This window comes from Rhinatrema bivittatum, chromosome 5, assembly GCF_901001135.1.
Source record: "Rhinatrema bivittatum chromosome 5, aRhiBiv1.1, whole genome shotgun sequence".
NCBI classification, from domain to species: Eukaryota; Metazoa; Chordata; class Amphibia; order Gymnophiona; family Rhinatrematidae; genus Rhinatrema; species Rhinatrema bivittatum.
In genome coordinates this window covers 381,685,451-381,705,759 of record NC_042619.1, presented here as the reverse complement: position 1 = coordinate 381,705,759, position 20,309 = coordinate 381,685,451, and the positions used below count along the sequence as shown (strand labels likewise).

The following is a 20,309-nucleotide window of genomic DNA, read 5'->3' as shown; positions in this document are numbered from 1 at the left end:
AGATATATGGGGGTAAGCTCCCTGGAAGAGGGCTTCATTGTGCTGTGCACTGCTTATATTCTAAAGTCCAGAATGCACATGGGGATGGATTTACCTGTTGGGTGCTGCTAAGCATAGGACTGGGGGGTGGGGAAGATGGAGGATATGGCACTGCCCTTTCCTGAGTGGTGGTCTCCCTTAAAGGTGCAGAGGTGGGTCACCAACTGCTCTTAATGCCACTAGCCTGTGAGCCCCGCCCCTTGAAGGGGGACAGGTTCAGTGGGTCACCACGTCTTAAACTGCCAGGGGCATGGAAGAGGAGGCGCCCCTAGGGAGCTGACAGTACATAGTAACCCTTTAGTTCTCTTTGAGACTTTAATCTGCGTTTGAACAGTTCTGATTTCCTCCTCATGGTAGATGTTGTTTTTAATAATCATTTAAATTTGTGTTATAACCAGTTTTTTGGGTTTTTTTTTCCTCAGGGGAACCCTGAAGAGCACACCATTTTGGAATTTGCCAAGTTAATTAAAATCCTTGTAGGTAAGTACATAAGTGAAATTCACTGTGTTTGGAAAGATGCCAGACAATTCCTTAGACATTAAGCATGTTTTAATTAATTTAAAATTGTGAATCTCGTGCTCCTAAACAGCAGTTTTATCTCCGTCCATAAATAATAAAAGTTTGACAACAGAGGCACAAGGTAAGATGGCATCCTAGAGACAGTCACACGCGGCGGGATGAGCTCTGCCAGCCTGACTCACCTCGTCTGAATTTGCTAATTCCCATCTTCTTGGCTGGGTATAAGGAAGGGGGAGATGTCTGACCTATCCTGCAGCCTGGCACAAAAGGAGTCCCTTCATTTTGCATCCTTTATCGCACTCGGAGCATGCAGTTGCCGGAAGCCACAGGGGACGGAAGATGTTGCCCTCTCTCCCTTCTTGACCTGAATAACTGTTCTCAGCCCTGACGTGAGGCAGCCCCCGGAGATCCCAAGGAGGGGGAAAGGTTTCTCTTCCCTGCTTAGCATCGGTGCCATCTGATGATGGCAGGGAAAGAGCATTGATTTCCAGGGGAGGGTAGAATTTCCTGGGATAGGGCTGTCCCGTCTTCAGGATCTGTAATGGACTCTCAGGCCCTTGGACCTCCAGTTGGGCAAAAGATTCCTGAGTTTGGCTTCCAGTTAGAGCAGTCCTATTGAGTTTATGCTTGAGAAGATATGGTGGGCCGCCATGGGCTTGGGTAAGACCCTGACTGCAAGGATATCTATGATAGTAGATGATACTTGCCTCCAACAGTAGTTTTAATACACAGGAGGCCCAGACTGTTGGCCTTGGGAATTGCTTGGAAAATGTGGAAAGACAGGTTAAACCAGTGGCGTAGCCGGAAATGAATTTTTGGCTGGGCCCAAGGTTAACATGGGCGGGCACTAAACAAAGTCTGAACCATGGAATTCATATTCTTATTAATAAATACTTTCACACACACACCTGACAATAGATTTCTAAATAATCTGCTACAGCTGTTATACTTTTAATATTTTAAACTCGATGACTTCAAGCAGCTACCAATGCTAAACCTTATATATAGTTATGGAAGCATTTCAATTATACTTAAAGAGAACTCAAGTGGCAGTATCCCATAACTTACAAAGAATCATATACTAGTCTGCTATAAAGACACATCTCATCATACATCACAGTATTCTGTGAGATGTTTTAAAACCCTCTGGAATGTTGAACCAAAATTTAGCAATCAAACAAAAATAATGTACTGGTGTGTACTATAATGCACCTTAACATACTAATAATGCAGAAATCATGGATTCGTCCATGAAATAATTAGAACAGACTGTTTTACAATTCAAAAATCAGTTAAAGCAGTTTAAGATCCAAAAACTTCGGAGAGATAACGATTACAAACAAGACAATGTATATTTTTGGAAAAATAACAAAAAGGAATCGAAGAAGGGTCCCCATGTCACATTTCAGGATTCGGATGAGTCGAACAGTAGTAGTGGAGATGATGACAAAGATAAAAACAAATCAGCACAACCTTTTTTAGGACCTCCTCGGGAGGCATATCGAGCTCGTCCTTACAGAGGCAGGGCTCAGACCCGCCCTCCGGATTGGGAAGCTTCACGCACGAGAACGTCAGATTGGGAAGGTCCGGTGACCAGGGCGCAACAGCGCAACCAACAGAGAGGTTTTAGGACTGGAATCTACTGCTGTCATAAATATTTCCCGGGAGGTATTGTCACAAGATATGGTGTGTGCGCTAGAGAAGGGGCTTTCTTTCATTCCTGCAACAAAATATGACTCTTTTCAAACACATGTTGATTTACATCGGTTCTTTAGACGATTACAATTGCGTTTATTTTTTTGTGATGTTGGGACGAACATAGGGCATACATCAATTATTTCTCCTAAGTCTACTTGGTTACCCCCAGGGCCGATTGATCCGACCATTTTGACATTCATGCAATTAGTACTGAAAGATCTATCTATATTGGAAAAGCGCCAGGGTATGAATAAAGTATTCTCTTCATATGATTGGAGCTATGCCCAAGATTGTCCTTTGAAACAACTTTCAGACAATCATAACGTGACAGTAAAACCTGCCGACAAGGGCGGCGCTATCGTCATTCAAGATACCGATGCATATGTAGCAGAGAGATACCGCCAGTTAGATTCTAATTATTATCAAGTCTTGTTAGAAGACCCTACGGAATCTCTCCGACACCATTGAAGCATCTATCCTGGAAGGGGTTGATAGAGGGTTCCTTACTTCTAGGGAAGCCCGTGCACTTAAGGTACAATATCCTGTCCATCCTGTTCTATATACATTGCCCAAAATTCATAAGAACATGGAAGTTCCCCCTGGACGCCCTATTGGGGCTCTATTTTAGAGCCACTGTCTAATTTTTTAGACTTTTTTCTGAAACCTGCTGTATTGGGATCTAGATCGTTCTTACAGGATACGTCCCATATGCTCCGGTTACTTCAGGATTTACCTTTGTTGCCGCAAGATTGTTGGTTGGTGACGTTAGACATCACGTCGCTTTATACCAACATCCCCCAGAATGAAGCATTCTTATTGGTACAAGACGTCTTACAAGGTCGCCCCCGTCCACATAGGGTACCTACGGGTTTTTTGGTGGAATTGTTAAAGTTGGTACTGTTTAAGAACTATTTCAGCTTTGATGGGACCTTCTATCTTCAAGTACAAGGAGTGGCGATGGGGGCCACGGTGGCCCCTGACATTGCAAACTTATACGTTGCCCATTTTGAAGAAAAATGTCTATACATTTCGGATTGGTTTAACGATATACTGTTATGGCGGCGGTATATAGACGATGTGTTCTTTATTTGGATGGCTTCATGGGATTCTTTACAACAATTTCTAGTATGGTTAAATTTGCAAGACACTCATTTACAATTCACAGAACATTGTTATCAGCATTCAGTTGCTTTTCTGGATATCCTGATCATAAAAGAGGGTTCAGTGAAAACTTCATTGTATAGAAAAGAAACAGACCGCAATCAATACTTGCGGTATTCTAGTTATCATCCTCAAAGGCTGAAAAACGGGCTCCCTATTTCTCAATTTTTGCGGCTACGTAGAATCTGTTCATCTTTAGAGGACTTCAAGTCTCAAGCCCATTCCCTGTCTTTACGTTTTGCCCAGAGGGGTTATCCTCAGGGTGTAATTAAGAAGGCATACAAGCAGGCTCTCTTTGCTAATAGAGATCTGCTTTTACAATATCAGCAGCGTCCGTATAGTCAAGATCTTACCTGCATATTGAAATTCTCCCGACATGTCAATGATGTTGTTAACATTATACGTACCCATTGGAGGGTTTTATCCCTCCATTCAGTATTCCAATCAGGCCCTAGATTTGCCTACTTTAGGGGCCAGAATATCAGGGACCGGATTGTACATTCAAATTTTGTATCTACTAAGAAAGAAATAGTCCGAGGAGGACACCAAATCTGTGGATCTTGTGACATGTGCGCTTTAGCTATCACAGGAGAACAATGGCAGGCTCCCCATTCTGGGGTGATAATACATCGGGCGAAGTCAACTACATGTGATTCCACTGGAGTTATTTATGTGATTCAATGCCCTTGTAATCTGGTATACGTGGGTCGGACTAAGAGAAAGATTCGTACAAGACTTATAGAACACAGGAGCTGTATTAAGACCTTGAAAATTACAGCCCCCCTGGTTCAACATTGCATTACAGAACACCATCAATTTACAGACCTAGGGTGGTCCATTTTGGAACAGATATTTTGTAATTCAAGAGGAGGGGATATACAATCAACATTAAACCGTCGGGAGCATTTTTGGATCTTCACGCTGAATACTGTAGATCCGTATGGTCTAAACGAAAGGATCAATTGGTATTCTTTAATTTGACTATACTTGATAAAGTTGGATACCTTCCTTACTATATTAGGGACCCTTGAACAATTGTTTGCAATGTGGACGCTTTTGGCGTCCGGGTTCAGCTCGTAAGAGGACGTGATGGAAGCCTATACACCGTCAGTGTACACTCTAAAAGAGGACGCGATGGAAGACCCGACGTCTGCTCGTGCTTGTAAAGGACGTGATAGAGACCTGGCATCGGATAGAGTTTGTCGCATCTTTGAAGAGAAGCCTATACACAGTCAGTGTACACTTTAAAAGATGACGCGATGGAAGACCCGTCGTCGGCTCGCGTCTGTTCCTTGCTTGCAGAGGACGCGATAGAGGACCTGGCATCGGATAGCGTTTGTCGCATCTTTGAAGAGGACGTAATGGAGGACTAGATAGCTTACGTTCTACCTTTGGAGAGGACGTGATAGAAGCCTGCATGAATGAGAAGCGTAACAAGGTGTTTTCGCTAAGGGAGTGGTCTTGAGTGGTTTCCGGTAGACGAGTATAAAAGGTTCCAGTCTGTCGCCATTTGTTTAAACTTTGCGAGCTGCAAGTTGGCTCGCGCTCAGAAAAAGGATATGCACGAATTATAACTTCAGTTTGGATTATTCTTCTTCCTGAATTGGATTTCATCTTTCAGCATTTCCCCTGAAGCAGGACTAAGGTCCGAAACATGGCCATGTCGGGACGTTTTGGGACCTATTCAGTGTAGATAAATATCTATATTACCGTCATTGGATTTATTAATTGGGAGTTTTTTGCCCCATGAATTTTTGTCGGGACTGTTTTTAAGAATATCTTTAAAAAGTAAAAAATTCGTTGAAATTGAAAATGTATAATGCTTATTTTATCCTGTTAAATGTATAACGCTCCGGCGTAAGTTCCTGTTCATTGTACACCGATGTGATATCTTTGAGCGGCGGTATATAAAAAACTATAAATAAATAAATAAATAAAGTAATGAGACCCTTTACAAAAAACAAGATGGATTTCTTGATACCTCCTCGTGAGTAAATAGGGTCTAACAAAAGTAAATTTGGCGTTAAGGTGCATTATAGTACACACCAGTACATTATTTTTTGTTTGATTGCTGTTTACACAGTGGTGTACTGGAATACACAAGTGGTGTGAGTGGGTTGTTTTGTGTGATAGAACCAAAATATTTACCATAATTGAGCAAATGCCTTATTAATCTGTATCAATAAAACAGATAAATACCTTTGAAGACTTCTTTTCCTTTCCTATGGCTCAACTATTTAGTTTTAATCTTCCTCTGATGCTGACATTTGCCTAATCGAGTCCAGGGGCTCCTGACATTCATCCCCTTTTCTTTATAAAGGAAGAATAGAAAAAAAGACTGTTCTGGATAAAGAGATGTCTTGAAGGTGGTCACACTCTTTGGCTGGCAGCTGGGATGTATCCTTAGCAGTGTGGACAGGATAACTGGGTAGACAGGACAAAAAGGCTATCCAGCCTTGTTATTTACTAAGCTATCATCATGTAAACATGCACTCTGCATCCAGGGGACCCCCCTTGACCCCTAACAATGGATGCAGAGCAGAACTAGGGCATTACCCATGCATAAAAAAGATATTCTGGTTCTGATGACATCTCAGTAAAAGCAAAACAAACTCCCTTTATGACCAGGCACAATAGCCTTCCTTATGAAAAGACAGTAATTTACCACTAATGCATGTCCTATTGAGAAATCACAACAAATAAGATTACTAGCATGTAGGCAATTGTATCAAACTACCTTACCTCGGTCACACACCCTGAACTGACCTTCGCCAAGTACAGAAAAACCACAAATGATAAATATGGAGACAAACTGGAATGGAAAACCAAAAACAGCCCCTCTGCATGCAGAGCGAACCTGGAGAAATGGAAAGAGAAATATAGCACCTAACACAGTCCCAGGATCTGCAATAATGCACACAAACTAATCTGCACAAAGTTACACCTGTATTATGGCATGTACAGTAACAACCCTATCTATGAAAAGGCAACACTACAAATATTAAATCAGGTATTAAACACTAATACACCTCCTATAAGGAAAACAGAACAAGCCAAACTGCTATAGATCCCCACACAGAAATAACTGTAAAACTATACTAATAAATGTTACAAAACAGCCGATGAACAGAATAACGTCAAACAAAACTCATAAAAATTAAAAATTGTCCAAATATCAATAAAATATTTCAAAACAGCAGGCACATTATATAATACTCAATAATTAAAATGGCAGTCAATCAAGAAAAATAAACTTAAAAAGCTGCCTTTACTCACCCCCTCCAGCAGCTCTCCTACTCCTTTCCCTTCCAGGCCAATAGCACTCACCAGAAGCAGCAGCGGCTGCTGAAGCTCTGTCCTTATGGTCCTCTTATTTTGGGTCCACAAGTCAGACACACACCAATTAAACCTATGACCAGTCTCTGTCTCTCACACACACCCCAGTCACCTCCCTGACCAGTCTCTGTCTCTCACACACACCCCAGTCACCTCCCTGACCAGTCTCTGTCTCTCACGCACACCCCAGTCACCTCCCTGACCAGTCTCTTGTCTCTCACGCACACCCCAGTCACCTCCCTGACCAGTCTCTTGTCTCTCACGCACACCCCAGTCACCTCCCTGACCAGTCTCTTGTCTGTCACGCACACCCCAGTCACCTCCCTGACCAGTCTCTTGTCTCTCATGCACACTTTTCTTAGAGCCCCAGTGCTGAGTTCCCCTTTAATTTCGCAGTGGCAGATTTCCCAGTGCTGCCGCTGCCTTCTCAGCCGCACCAAAGCAGCAAACATTTATTTTATAAAAATATGCCACAGAACTCAAGCCTTTCTTCTGGCTGTCAGGATATCCCTAGGCTCCCGCGGCCCCCCATCTGCCTGTTTTTACGGCCGCTGGGAGCTCCAGTTGCCCCATCTTTAATCAGCATAGCTGAGTGCCACTTTTACTTTAAACGCGGTTCTGCTGCGCTCACTGTTGCATGGGGCGGGGGGGGGGGGGGGGAGAAACTCCCTGGAGCAACCGGCCTCTTCGTGCTTGCGACTCACTGCCGCTTTGGGGAATCCCTACTCTATCGCGGTTCCTGGCGCGGCTGGCCTCTTTTTTTCTTTGTGGCTCGCTGCTGTTTAATTTCAGCACTTCCAGCCCGTGGCGGCCACTGGGTCGGGCTTCTTCGCCGCCATGGGCCTGGACACCGCCACTCCTCCCAGCCCCCCCTCAAACCACCCTACTCCCAGGCTATGAGATGCCCACCCCTTCTTCCTGCCCCACTGGCCAATCAGAGGCTGCCTCCTCCCAGCAGGAAGAAGGGAGGAGGCTTCCAATTGGCCCGCAGGGCAGAAAGAAGGGAGAAGACTTCCAATTGGCCCGTGGGGGGCAGAAAGAAGGGAGGAGGGGGCAGGAAGAAGGGAGGAGGGTTCCCATTGGCCTGCAGGGACAGGAAAAAAGTAAAGGGAAGTATAACCGGGGCAGTGGGACACCGGGAGCCGCGACACACCAGCTGGTCTTATTAATAATTTTTCTCCCTTGGGTTGCCTGCTGATGCTGCCTGCTTTTTATTGGCTGCAGTGTCTTGCAAAGAAATTTGAGTGGGCCTGAATGGAAAGTGGGTGAGCCACTGCCCACCCAGGCCCCCACCCGTAGCTACGCCACTGGGTTAAACATACTCCAAAGCTTATAAAAGATACTGGGTTTTTTTCTCCACTCCAAGCTTGAAAATACAGAAAATTTGCCAAGATGCTGGAATCTACATTTCATAAATTTTCCCAAAATCCATTCTGTTTTTGCTGTAGAGGCTTTTAAACGTTATTTGGGGGAAGTACTGAAGATTTCCATCTCGTACAACGCCCCCTGTTATAAGAGCTTATTTGTTCCTGTTTTAAAAAAAAAAAAAAAGTTGAATAGCTGGATGTGTCACCCATATCAGAATATAGTATGAACTTGACTGTGTTATTAGTCTTCTAATGGGAAAATTACACCAGCAACATTGATTGTTTTTTCTTATTTTGCAATCTGATTGGGAATGGATTTTGTCAGATTTTTAAGCATCTTTGATTTTTTTTCCTAAATTTTAAGTTAGGATTTTTCCTGACAATGCAAAAGCTATGCAGAAAAGGTGTAAGCAGTTTTTCATTGAGACCCAAAGTACTTCAATTAGATGCCTCGCTTGTACTGAAATTTCATTGTAAGTGCTGCATTTTGTATCAAAATCTTCTTTTGTTTTGAGCGTTGTCAATTAAGCCTTTCTTAGTGATAAGATTGTGCAGTCTAGTGATGCTTTACCTACTTAATTGCAAAATGGTGATTTACTGCTCTGGGGCTATTTTCATTTTATTTTTTTTCCTTGTGGATTAATGTTTGTGGACTTTGAGTCTTGGATAAGATTTGGGGTTTTTTTTTCCTATGGCAATTTGAATTTAGGTGGATTTTTTTTTTTTTTGCTATTGTGATCTAATGACTTTTGCATTTCATCTCAAATGTTTATTTGATGTTTATTATATAAAATATGCATAAATAAGTAAAAAAAAAAAATTAAAAATATATTAAATTCATGTTTCTGTAAATCTTGTATCAGAAAATGGAGTGCTGCAGTTCACCGCATGCTCTGGCAGGTAGTAAACAACCCTTTGCTGCTGGTTACTGTGGACTTTGGCAGCTCACCTGAAAGCCAAAACAATGCACAAGCAAAGGGAATCTGGTCCTTTTTAAACAGAAAAAAAAGCAAGTCTCCCCTGATTTTCTGGGCTTTCATTTGTGGGATTATGTTGTGAGCTGCAGTTACTGGTAGTTAAGCCACCTTGCACTGAAAGCCCATATCTGATAGCTTAAAATATCAATATGCCGATAATTTCACTTTCAAAAATCAGAGATCATACTTGTAGAATGAGCAATAAATAATGAGCGAAGTGAATGAAATTACAATGGAACTAATAAATTACAAAATACTATCCTAAACCCCCAAGTTAACATCTATTTGATGTCCTGGCCTAGAATATGTATTAGTTATGTTGACCTAGAATATGAATGTTGTTTGTTTAAACCGTGGTGGTTTTCTTTTGGAACGACGGTATATAAAATGCTTAAATAAAAAGTAAATAAAAGTGATTAAAAAAAAAGAGGGAGCAGCAGCTCATTAGGAACTGATGTTGCAGTTTGGGCTTGCTACTTCAGATGTGCGTTTCCTTACGGCTACAGCATGGCTGTAAACAAAGGTCAGCTATACTCGATCGGCACATCGCGGTTCCAACTTGCACGAATTTAATTGTAAAAGCAGTGGAGGCAAAACAAGAAATGGCTTTAATGATACAAAAAGAAAATAAAGGACAGGTTCTTCCTTCACATTACACCAAACCTTTAAAAGGAAGGAGAGAAGAGGCTGTAGATCCTGAGCGTTGGTCCTTGGCTTATCAACTCGTTACTGCTAATGAGAACGCTGACCATAATTCCAGCTCCTGCTTCAATCAGTAAATCGGTATTCAGGAAGGGAGCACCTCGAGGATTTCAGTTTTAGCTTCTGAATGGAATCCTTTTGCCAGCATAGGCAGATCATGTGTGCAAGGTTAACTTTTTCACAAGCGATCTGTAATAAATGCTCTCGTTTTTTTTTTTGTATATTTTTATTGACTTTTTCAATTGAAACAGTCTATTTGGGGTACAGAGAGGAGTTGTAGGGTTATCAAAACCCTCAAATCCAAGCATTTTATTGGTAAAATGATTATCTATATAAAAATGCTGTAAACCTAACAAACAATTATTCATCTGATGGAGCCCGGCACGGAACTTTGATCTCAAAGATTCTAGAACGTTCAGCCTGCTCTACTGAGCATGTGCAGCTGTAGCCCCCTCCCTGTTTCTCAGGCAGAGTCCCTCATTTTTTTATTTTTTTTTTGCAAAGCTGTGTGGTCACAGGTTCAGCTTTGCTCTCCTCACTGCTAATTCTGTAACAGTTCTAGAGCTGCAAGCAGCTGTTTCTTCAGGCAGAGCCTTGGGGTGTTTTATTTTGCCCTCACTTCCCTTGCGTAGGGTTGCCAACTTTTCCACGGACCAGGACTGGACACTTGAGGACGGGGGGGGGTGTTTCTGTTATGCATTAAAGAATAATGAGCTGAGAGGCTAACACAGGCAGGAGTTTATCTTCCAGGATCTTGGGGCAATAAAAGGGGAGACCCTGCCATTCGACTGCTCCCCATTTCTTTTCACTGGCTCAGCTACAATGGGGCAAGCTGTGGTGCATAGCTCTGCACTTGTGGCTCAGTGTTGGGTGCCTTGTTGGCTGCTGTGGGAGCAGTCAGAGCGGACCGGTGCTAGCTTTTTAGCTGCCTTATGCAAACAATTACTGTGTACCCCAATCAAAGTTAGTGCACGAGTATTAGGAGCCCTAGGTAAATCTCATAGACCCGTGCCCCCTCCTCCCATAGCCCTCTCCACACACACTTAAAAAGTATGCAATTATAATAGATTTTACATGAGAGAGGCTATTCAAAGTACAGTCTTCTGAGGTTAAAATTTCAAAGTATTTACATATACTCTTTTTTCATAGTTATCCCTTGTTAACAATTTTCATTGTTATTAATGTTAAATGTATTTGACAAAGGAAACTTTTTTCCTGCATCTCCTGTTTTAATGTAAACCGGTATGATTTGTATATTATACAAGAATGTCGATATATAAAAATTAAAAATAAATACTGTGGTATCAACCAGAAAACCCTGTACAAGAAAATGCTTACAACCCATATAGTATTGGGCCTACTGTAATGTACGGTTGGGTATGGGCTTGGCCTTCCAAAAGACATCCGTAAACAATCAGAATATAGTAAACCTCCTGTCCCAGCACTAATTTCCATCACTCAAATAGTAACAACCTTACTTTTGAAAAAGCAATGTTGAATATACATACCAGGCCGTAAAACTCCAATACACACCTCCTATTAGGAAAACAAAACAAGCCAAGATACTTTAGAGCCCTACAGAGGAACTACACGCTAGCAGAATACCTCACCTCAGTCACACATGCAAAACATAGAAAGACCTTCAACAACTGTGAAATAAGGAGACCGTAAAGTATAAATAGAAACATGTAAACAAAAACTGAACTGGAAACCGCAAGAAGCCATGACTTGGTATCCATTGAAACAATGGAAAACACAAACATTGCAATTCTTCATAAAACAACAAATAAAATAGATTTATACAACATCAATCATAATAGAAAAACCATACTAACAAAAGAAAAAAATATTTCAATACAGCTGATGAACAAAACATCCAATAATTAAACTTATATATTGTTACATTTTCAAAATACCCATAAAATATTTCAAAACAGCAGACATCAAATAATGCACAACAATTTAAACTAATAAGGATATAAAAATCTTCATATTCTCCGTACCTGGGAACTTTGGATTTCCAGGATTGCTGTGGTTTATTAAGGGTGAGGAGGATGGGGGAGCCCCAAAAAACTTTCTCTCAGACACACACACGTTCATTATCTCACACCCATGCTCATTCACGCATTCCCTCTCTCACACGGACACACATGCTCCCTTTCTCTCACACGGACACACCCTCTTCCATCTCTAACTCCCACATACTCTCAAGGGGTGGGCATTCACCCAGGGTATGTGAGGGAGGGGCGCTGATGCATGTCACCAGGGGGTCGGGTGCCAGTGGTATCAGTGCCCCTTAACCTGTCTGCAGCTGGTGGCTCAAGTGGCTGGTTATCTCATCCAAGGAGACTCCCCACACCACTTCTTCCTGGGGCAGTGGGCAGCCCAGCAAACACGCCTGAGGGGGGAGCAGGATAATGAGCAGGAAGGAGGTAGACTGGGGTCAGGATAGGGGATGCTGGGCAGGGAGAGGGACAGGAATGGGGTCACTGCAGTATACTAAATGTTTTTTTATTTACACCAGATAATTCTGATATGATAAGGGAATAAGAGTAAGATGGTTTCTGGTTTTTTTTTTCTTTATAGACAATTCATGTTTACTTGCCTGAATTGTCTGGCTTTCGCTGCAGCAACAGCAGCCAGGAGAAAATAAGAGGCAGACACTTGGGAGGGGGCACCAGAGAAAAAAAGTAGAATAGAAAACAAGAAAGCATGAAAATAGGCAATCAGGGAGGGGAGTAAAGGGGGAAGGTGCCAGCCAGGTAAAGTAAGACCTGAGGGAGGGAGGGAGGTATATCCTGCAGTGAGTAGCAGGCAGGCAGCTACCAGCAGAGGACATTTGTAGACGTGGGAAGAAGAGGTTGCAGTACTAATGAGCTTAGCCATGATGTGAGCTATGAGTATAGAAGAGGCAGCCGTGGTGGCGGGTGATGCAAGTCTCGACCGGGGAAAAGGCAGCATCAGTGCTGGAACAGCATGAATGGCTGAGCAAGCTGTAGGGAGCAGAAGTAGTGGAAGTTAGCTGAGGCTTGAACTCCCGATGTGCAGGGCACAGTCTCTATCTGCAACGCCCTCCCGCTCCTCCTCTTCCTCCTGTGGCTGCCTCAGCTTCCTGTTACAAAGACGAGGCACCTGATTGGAGGGGGAGGGCAGACACCAGACTCATTCATGCCATTCTCTGATTGGATGATGTGCAGCCAGTATAGTTCTGACGCTGGTCCAGGGACATGCATGCAGTTTTGACTGGACATTAGTGTCCGGTTACCTCTGCAACCAGACACTGTATAATTAGCTTAAAAACCGGACTGCCCTGTCCATAAGCAGGCAATTGGTCACCCACCCCTTGCAGTTGTTTAGGTTAAATTTGTTGTCTTTCTTGCACCTTTCTGTTGGCTGCATGTTGGGCCGCATGCACTGTGCAGCTGACAGGTTTTTCCCCTTAATAAATGCTGCATCTACAGATTATTGCTGTGTTCCTCTCCTTAATGTCTTTTTTTTTTTTTTTAACCTTTGTTAGGTGCCTATTCAGACTGGCAGTGTGCATTCCGTGTGTGGTCCAAATAGGCTTCTGGCTTGGGGACTTGCCAAAGTTCCTACCCAGGCAGGAGTTCCAGGATGTTCTATCTGACCGCAGGCCGTTGATGGAGTTCCAACCGAGGAGGAATTCAGGACCAGATGCTCCTGTTGGGGGAGGAGAACTCATCCTTCCCATACCTCTGGAAACTAGTCTCCTTGGCTGATATTGGAAGATGTAGCTTCCCCTCCTGCTTTTCAGATTGATCTGGTACTGAATCTCCTTCAGAGGGTGAGCAAGAATATGGGCGATCAGCTTTGCTGATGCACCATTGATGCCATGTCAGGAATCTGTTGCCCGCGCACATCCATGCCAGAGCACAGATGGCCCCAGGAGTGCATTTGAACGCCAGGGGCACCACAGTTGCCGCTGAATGTCAGGGATGCCATCGAGAGCTCTGGCCGTCATTGAGCACAGTGGACACCATCAAACACCATGGATGCCCTCGACACCATCAAGAGCCTTGGACATCATGGACACCACAATACAGTCGAACACCTTTGATGCTAGTCAGAGCAGTGGTTGGAGGGCCACGGGTGCCTTCAATGCCAGCGGGCACCATCAGGCACTGCGGGTGCCACTGATGCCATCAGTGCCGTTAAGCAGCACGAGTGCTGTCAAACACCATGGTATGGCGGCCATTGAGCGTCATGGGCACTATTGACACGTTGCTGCCAGTGAGCACCATGGGCACCATCCAGCACCATGGGCACTACAAACACCATCAATGCTGTAGAGAAGCATGGATGTTGTCGAACACACAGTGACATGACAGTCATAGTGCCAGGGGTACCAGCAACGCCACGGATGCAGTCAAACACCATGAATGCTGTTGAGCATTGTGGGCACCATCGATGGATGCCATCGAGCACCATTGATGCCATCTGGTCGAGTACCATGGGCACTGGTGAATGCTGCAGGTATCCAGTGCTGTGAGTGCCATAGATGCTGTCTGGTGCCAGTGGCTCAAACAAGTACCATTGGCACTAAAGAGAGGGATGCTGTGGGCACCATTGAAGAACCTGGTGCCACTTCTGCCATCAAGCGCCAGGGGCACCATGGATGTCATTGAGTGCCATGCACCACTGAGCCTCATTGAGGCTCTCTATACCATCAGGCACAAGGGTTATCGTTGAGTGCCAAGGACACAAACAGGCACCTGGAGGGATACTGTGGACACCACCAAGCACTGTAAGCATCTTGAATGCCATCAGAATCTGTAGCGATGTCCACTATCGTGCTCATGGTTGCTATCGAGCACCATGTTTGCTCTCAAGTGCATGGGTCGCCATCGCATGGAGTTCCAACAGGTGCCCTCACTATCAAGTGTGTAGGTGTCACAGGATGCTGTATGTGCCAGGGGGTGCCATGGAGGAACCATCAAAGGGCTCCTCTAAGCAACATAGAGCATTGCAGTTAGCACTGTTGCCCTTCCTTGAGTGTGGTGAATGCTACTGCCAACATAGAGCATCATCAGGACAGTGGAGCGCTGAAGGTGGGGTCCCCACTGATGGGGGGGGTCATCTATGCCACACCACTGGGGTGCTAGCATCGCTGTTGGCAGTGTGAAGTGCCTGGGTACCGTGGACAGTGGCATTACCATCATTGCCACAGGCGCCATCAACACCATTCTTATTGTGGAAGGTGCCTGGATGCTGTAGACTCCCTGCATGCCCTTCCTTCCATCACATATGATAGGTGCCATACAGGGCATCTCTGGTATCGCGTGCCATGGCATAGGCAGTGGCACCGAAGGTATATCATTGCAACTACTCTTTATTGCTATCAGGAGCCATCAGCAGGTAGAGCCATGGGCACTTTCTAGTGCCTTCATGTGTCTGGCACTCAGGGAAGCTATATGACACCAGTGGCAACACCTCACACACGAACACTGGGATATCTTGGCTGAGAATGCATTCCTATTCACTCTCTTTTTAGGATGATGTCAGGGCCGCCTCCCTTATTGGCTAATGCTCTGGATCCCCTTTAGGGGGAGTCTTCAGGGCACATTTCCTCTCTGGTGCGTGGCTCTGACCAAGGCAATGATACAGCCCTTGATTTGTATGAATCAGTGCAGCAACATGGGCCATCTAGATGACTTTCACTGTCTATTGCATTACTGTGCAGCGGAGATGCCGTGTAGCAAGCGATGAGCCACCTGGATCGAGGCTCCTCGTACAGATGGGGATTTCCTCTCCAAGAAATCTGCTTCCCAGTAGCAGATGAGGATTCATGTGGGCAGAATACCTGTTTGGATACCTGCTGAGCACAAGATGCATAGTTTCACTTCATGCCGCTCCTACCTCTTGGTGTCACATTTGGGTGGCACTCTACCTCTGAGGGGAGATTTCTCCTCCCTCTTTCTTGACTGATGTGTCTGCCTTCCGACAGCTTGCCATAGCTAGGGCAGCTTGGGTCGGGGGTAGAGGATCTCGAAAAAGTGGCTCCCCACCCATAATGCAGTCACTTAAGAGTTCTTATGTCCTCTTTCAGAGGTGACCTTGTCAGTATATGCATTCATTGGCTGACAAGGCAGTCCCTATCCATCTGGATGTTTCCGCTTGTGTGCCACAACATTATGAGGTTGGAAAAAGGGGGAATCTTGAGCCATAGGGTTGATGCCTGTGCTTATGCTCTGCTGATCAGACTGCTCTTCCTTTGGTACCCTTAGGATTTCCAGATCGGTGAGGATGTCCTCTTCCATAGGGGCTGCCTCCTGCAGCATTCCAGTCTTCGCTGTCAGTAGTAGAGAGGCTTATGGACTTCTTTCTCGGTATAAGTTGCCTATGTTCACTGAGGAGAGAATGGGCCCTGTGGGCTGTACCTGCCACAGAGGTAACTCCCTGGCAGGAGGTTCATAGGATTGGGAGATGTCCCAGCCCAGGGGTCTGCCTCCTTGTGGTGTTCACTTCTACTGACTTTGTCAGACAGTCGGGGAGGAAGCCGCGGGGGGGCTGATGGGAGTGGTTGTCGCATATACCTTCATGGAAGGGAATGCGATCCTCTCACCTGGCTGAGGTGCTTCCCCCTGATGGTGAATTACATCCATTTAGCTGCGCTTCAGTCACAGCTCTCTATCCTGCTCAGCATCTTGGCATGGGGGCTCCCAGTGGAGGCCCCGTTTTTATCCAGTCTGGCCCTGGAGGTCAGGTCTTATACTTGTAGTTCAGCAGGTGGGGTCAGCTGCAGATCCTGATGCTCCTTGCCGCTGCTTCTCTGGACAGGCCTTTGGATTCCATGCCCGCTGTTGCTTTTGGATATACTTTGGACATTGCTCTGTATGCCCACTCTGTCTTGTTACTCGATTGATAGTGAGAACCGCAGTTTTCTTTCTGCTGGGCTGTCTAGCCCCAGCTGGTTTTCAGTTGTCTTGTGATACCAAAGACAAAATCTTTGCGGACTTGATCCAAGAGCTTTTTTTTTTTTCTTCTTGTACTTGGTAGTAGTTTATGTATTTTCCTGTATCCAGGGGGGTTCTAGTTCATTGTTTGGAAGCTCTGACTGGATTGGGTTTTGTGCAGTTCAGTGGACTTTTCGCCCTGTGCTCGCATTACGCCCCTGCCTTCGGACATCTTGCTGCGTATCATGCTTTAACTGTCGCACCATTCTCTTTGAGGTGAAAAACCCAATGTTCCCCTCCTATAGCCCTTATAGGTAGGCTGCCTCACCAAAATGTGTGGGGGAATGATGCTTCTGCACTAAAGAGTTTCCCCATTTTTCCTGTTTCAGCAGCCTCTAACTTGGATTTGCCCATGTGTAAGGACTGCCATTCTGCCTGTCCTTGGAGAAAGCAGAGATGCTTACCTGTAACAAGTGTTCTCCAAGGACAGCAGGATGTTATTTATTTATTTATTTAGGGTTTTTATATACCGACTTTCTTGATATATATATGTCAAATCAAGTCGGTTTCCATATAACACAACTATCGCCGGGGGGGCGTTACATTAAACAATAAACATAGTATTGAACAGAGAACGTGTAGCGTTACATTAAACAATCAATAAGGTCGTTACATTAAACAATAAACATAGTATTGAACAGAGAACATGTAGGGTTACTTTAAACAATCAATAGGTCCTGATGGTCCTGAGGGTATTAGGTTGGCGGTGGACTTTATATTGCGCTATTTTGTTCTTTGTCCTGTGTCGAAGTGTTCCTGCGATTCCATGTTAGTCCTCAGAATACCCTCCCGCCTCCCTTGGGGGGAGTTTTTTGGTTTTTTTCCCTTCTATCTGCTATATCATGAACTGAGGGACACTGCCTGAGATGCAGAAAGGTGGCTTCAGCTGCACATGCTCAGTAGAGCAGGCTGAAAGCTCTAGAATCTTTGAGATTAAAGTTCTGCGCTGGGCTCCATCTGATGATGTCACCCAGGTGCGAGGACTGACATCCTGCTGTCCTCGGAGAGCACCTGTTCCAGGTAAGCAGCTCTGCTTTATATCTGTACTGTTCATTCTTATTCTTGACAGGCAGTGGAAGTCAGATTCAGTTTCTGTCGGAAGCACAAGATGACCCTCAAAGAAGGAAGCCTGACATTAAGAAAGCCAAATTATTACTTGGTTGGGAGCCTGTGGTAAGTAAAACAAGATGATATAAAAGTTTAAAATGTAAAACCGCATTTTGTCATTACAGATAGCTGATTTCAGTTTATGGTTTGTAACACTGCACTCTTTGAAAGGAAGTTTTGTGAAGATATTTCAAGCTGTGCTGTGGGCAGTATATGTTTGTAATAATTACATTGGTTACTTTTTATGTTTCATGATTCCTGACCCCTTTTTTTTCCTTCAGAGCGATGCATTTGCACTCTAATTATCTAGTCTTAATGCATCTCCATTATGAATTCTCCAAACTCAGAAATGTATGGGAAAGTTGACCTTGCTGGTAAATATATTTGAAATTGGGTGATGGCGGTGCTTGCCCCCGGGGCTGGAGGAGGCACCTTTCTCTTCTATAAGACATACCCTCCACGTTGCTACTGTCACAGCAGCCGCTTTCCTTGGGCTTCAGATGGTGTGCCAGGGCCCAGCCAGCCCTGCTGAACAAGGAATTGGAATTCATAATGGATTGACTGGTTTGATTCTTATCTGTTTTTCACTTATTTTCACACCCTTTCACTTTAAAGCACTACACTAACTTAAAAATATTTATTTGGGGGTCAGTAATTAGGAGAATGAGTTGATTTATTTTTGCCAACCAGCTAGGACAGTTAAAATATTGAAGGATTTTTTTTTTTGGTCTATACATTTTTCTATTTGACTTTTTATTGAATTGGCTTTTTTTTTTAATGTTTTTACTGAAGACAGTGTGTGTTTATTGTATTATAGCATATTTTATTTGCCAGGAAAGCATAATCTGCCCATGAGTCTAGCTTTTCTGGCAAAGGCCCAGTATGCAGCCTTGATTTATTACGGATCTTTGTGCTAAGCTCTAATCTTTTTCTTTTTTTTTTTCCCTTTATTAAAAAAAAAAAAAACAGGTTCCACTAGAAGAAGGTCTAAATAAAACCATTCATTACTTCAGTAAAGAACTGGAGTATCAGGCAAATAATCAATACATCCCCAAACCAAAGCCTGCAAGAATAAAAAAAGGAAGATCCAGGCTTAACTGAACACTCCACTTGGCAGGACGGGACACCTATTTAACGTTTTACAGGATGTATTTTTTTTTTCTTTCTTTAAACAAAAAAGGACAACTTAACAGGTATCATGAAGAACAAACTGGATTTTCATCATGAAGCTTGCTTTAAAGAAATGGATGTGCCTAAAAACAAAATTAAAACAAAAAACAAACTGCAATCCTTGCCTTGCACTTTTTAAACCTGTCTTTTTATGTCCACTAGAGTAGAAGCATCAAGTTTTTTCTATCTTTTTGTGAAGATCATTTTGTCGAGACTGTCCTTGGACAGTTGAATATACTGGTTTCTTTTTGAAGCTGAAGATGCATTTGTGGGATGGAAGTTGCCGATTTATTTATGAAAATGGGTACTTTTATTAAACATGAGATGTTCTATGCATATATAAATAACACTTTAAAAGTGCTAGAAGTATCTGTCAGAGCAGTAGGGCCCTGGCGTTTACTAGTGCATTTAGTTATTGCAGAAATGGAATCCTGTTGGAGAGCTTTACACTTTTTTTTCTTTAAATTGAAAACTTTTTTTTTTTTTTTTGGTTAGGGATTTAGATTTAGCCACAGAATTAAAATATTTTCATTGGTGGTCACGGATAAGGCTATTTTGAATCACTACTGTATTGTCATGTGGGAAAAAAAAAAAAACTTAATGTATTATTGGTTACCAGTGGTTGAATATGCTATTTTAATAAAATATTGAAATGTATCACATATATTGTTTGTTGAAGCTTTTATTAGTTTGCATTTTGCTTTTAGTTCAGTTCCATGCTATTTATACGTAAATTTTAAATAAACAATGGATGTGGTGCCCTTGCCTTCCTCTGCCATAGCAAATGACCTGTGAAAATTCTTTTATAGGCTGCTCTTAGCATTCCCAGTTTGAGGCAACAAATATGTACTACGTAAAAACATAGTGCATAATATAGTAACTGATATAAAGCATCATAAATTTACCCGTCCCAGGGTATCGACAATGAATATGCATGAGCTCAGTTTGCCTATATATGCTAGTTTGTCATGCATATGCATTGCTATTTATCTGTTTGGTGTTTTGATGTGTGAGTCACTCTGAGCAGCGGAGGGAAATTGTAAATAAATTGTGAATATCCTGAAAATTGGATTGGCAGTGGGGCGCAGGACAGGCTTCGGAAGTCTCTGGTCTAGAGTATTAAATATATAGTTTTTAGTACCTATTGAACATGATTTTGATTTTACTTATAAATTCATAACTATTTATTTAGATGCCATTAAAAAAACTGTTATCACAAATGAAATTAATCCTTAATACAGAAAAAACCGAAATTATAC

The 20,309-nt window shown here is 43.4% G+C and overlaps 1 protein-coding gene across 2 annotated transcripts in view; it reads left to right on the top strand.

The window, feature by feature from the left end:
- Nucleotides 1-19,713, top strand: part of UXS1 (UDP-glucuronate decarboxylase 1) — a 149,784-nt gene extending 130,071 nt beyond the window's left edge. Inside the window, exons 13-15 of one of the 2 annotated variants that reach the window (XM_029604867.1) lie at nucleotides 462-519; nucleotides 17,843-17,946; nucleotides 18,850-19,713. In XM_029604867.1, the coding sequence (XP_029460727.1) occupies nucleotides 462-519; nucleotides 17,843-17,946; nucleotides 18,850-18,981 (294 nt within the window). In that variant the 3' untranslated portion in view covers nucleotides 18,982-19,713. The remainder of the gene's footprint in view (nucleotides 1-461; nucleotides 520-17,842; nucleotides 17,947-18,849) is intronic. The other variant, XM_029604868.1, reaches the window with a different exon arrangement.
- Nucleotides 19,714-20,309: the final 596 nt, after the last annotated feature.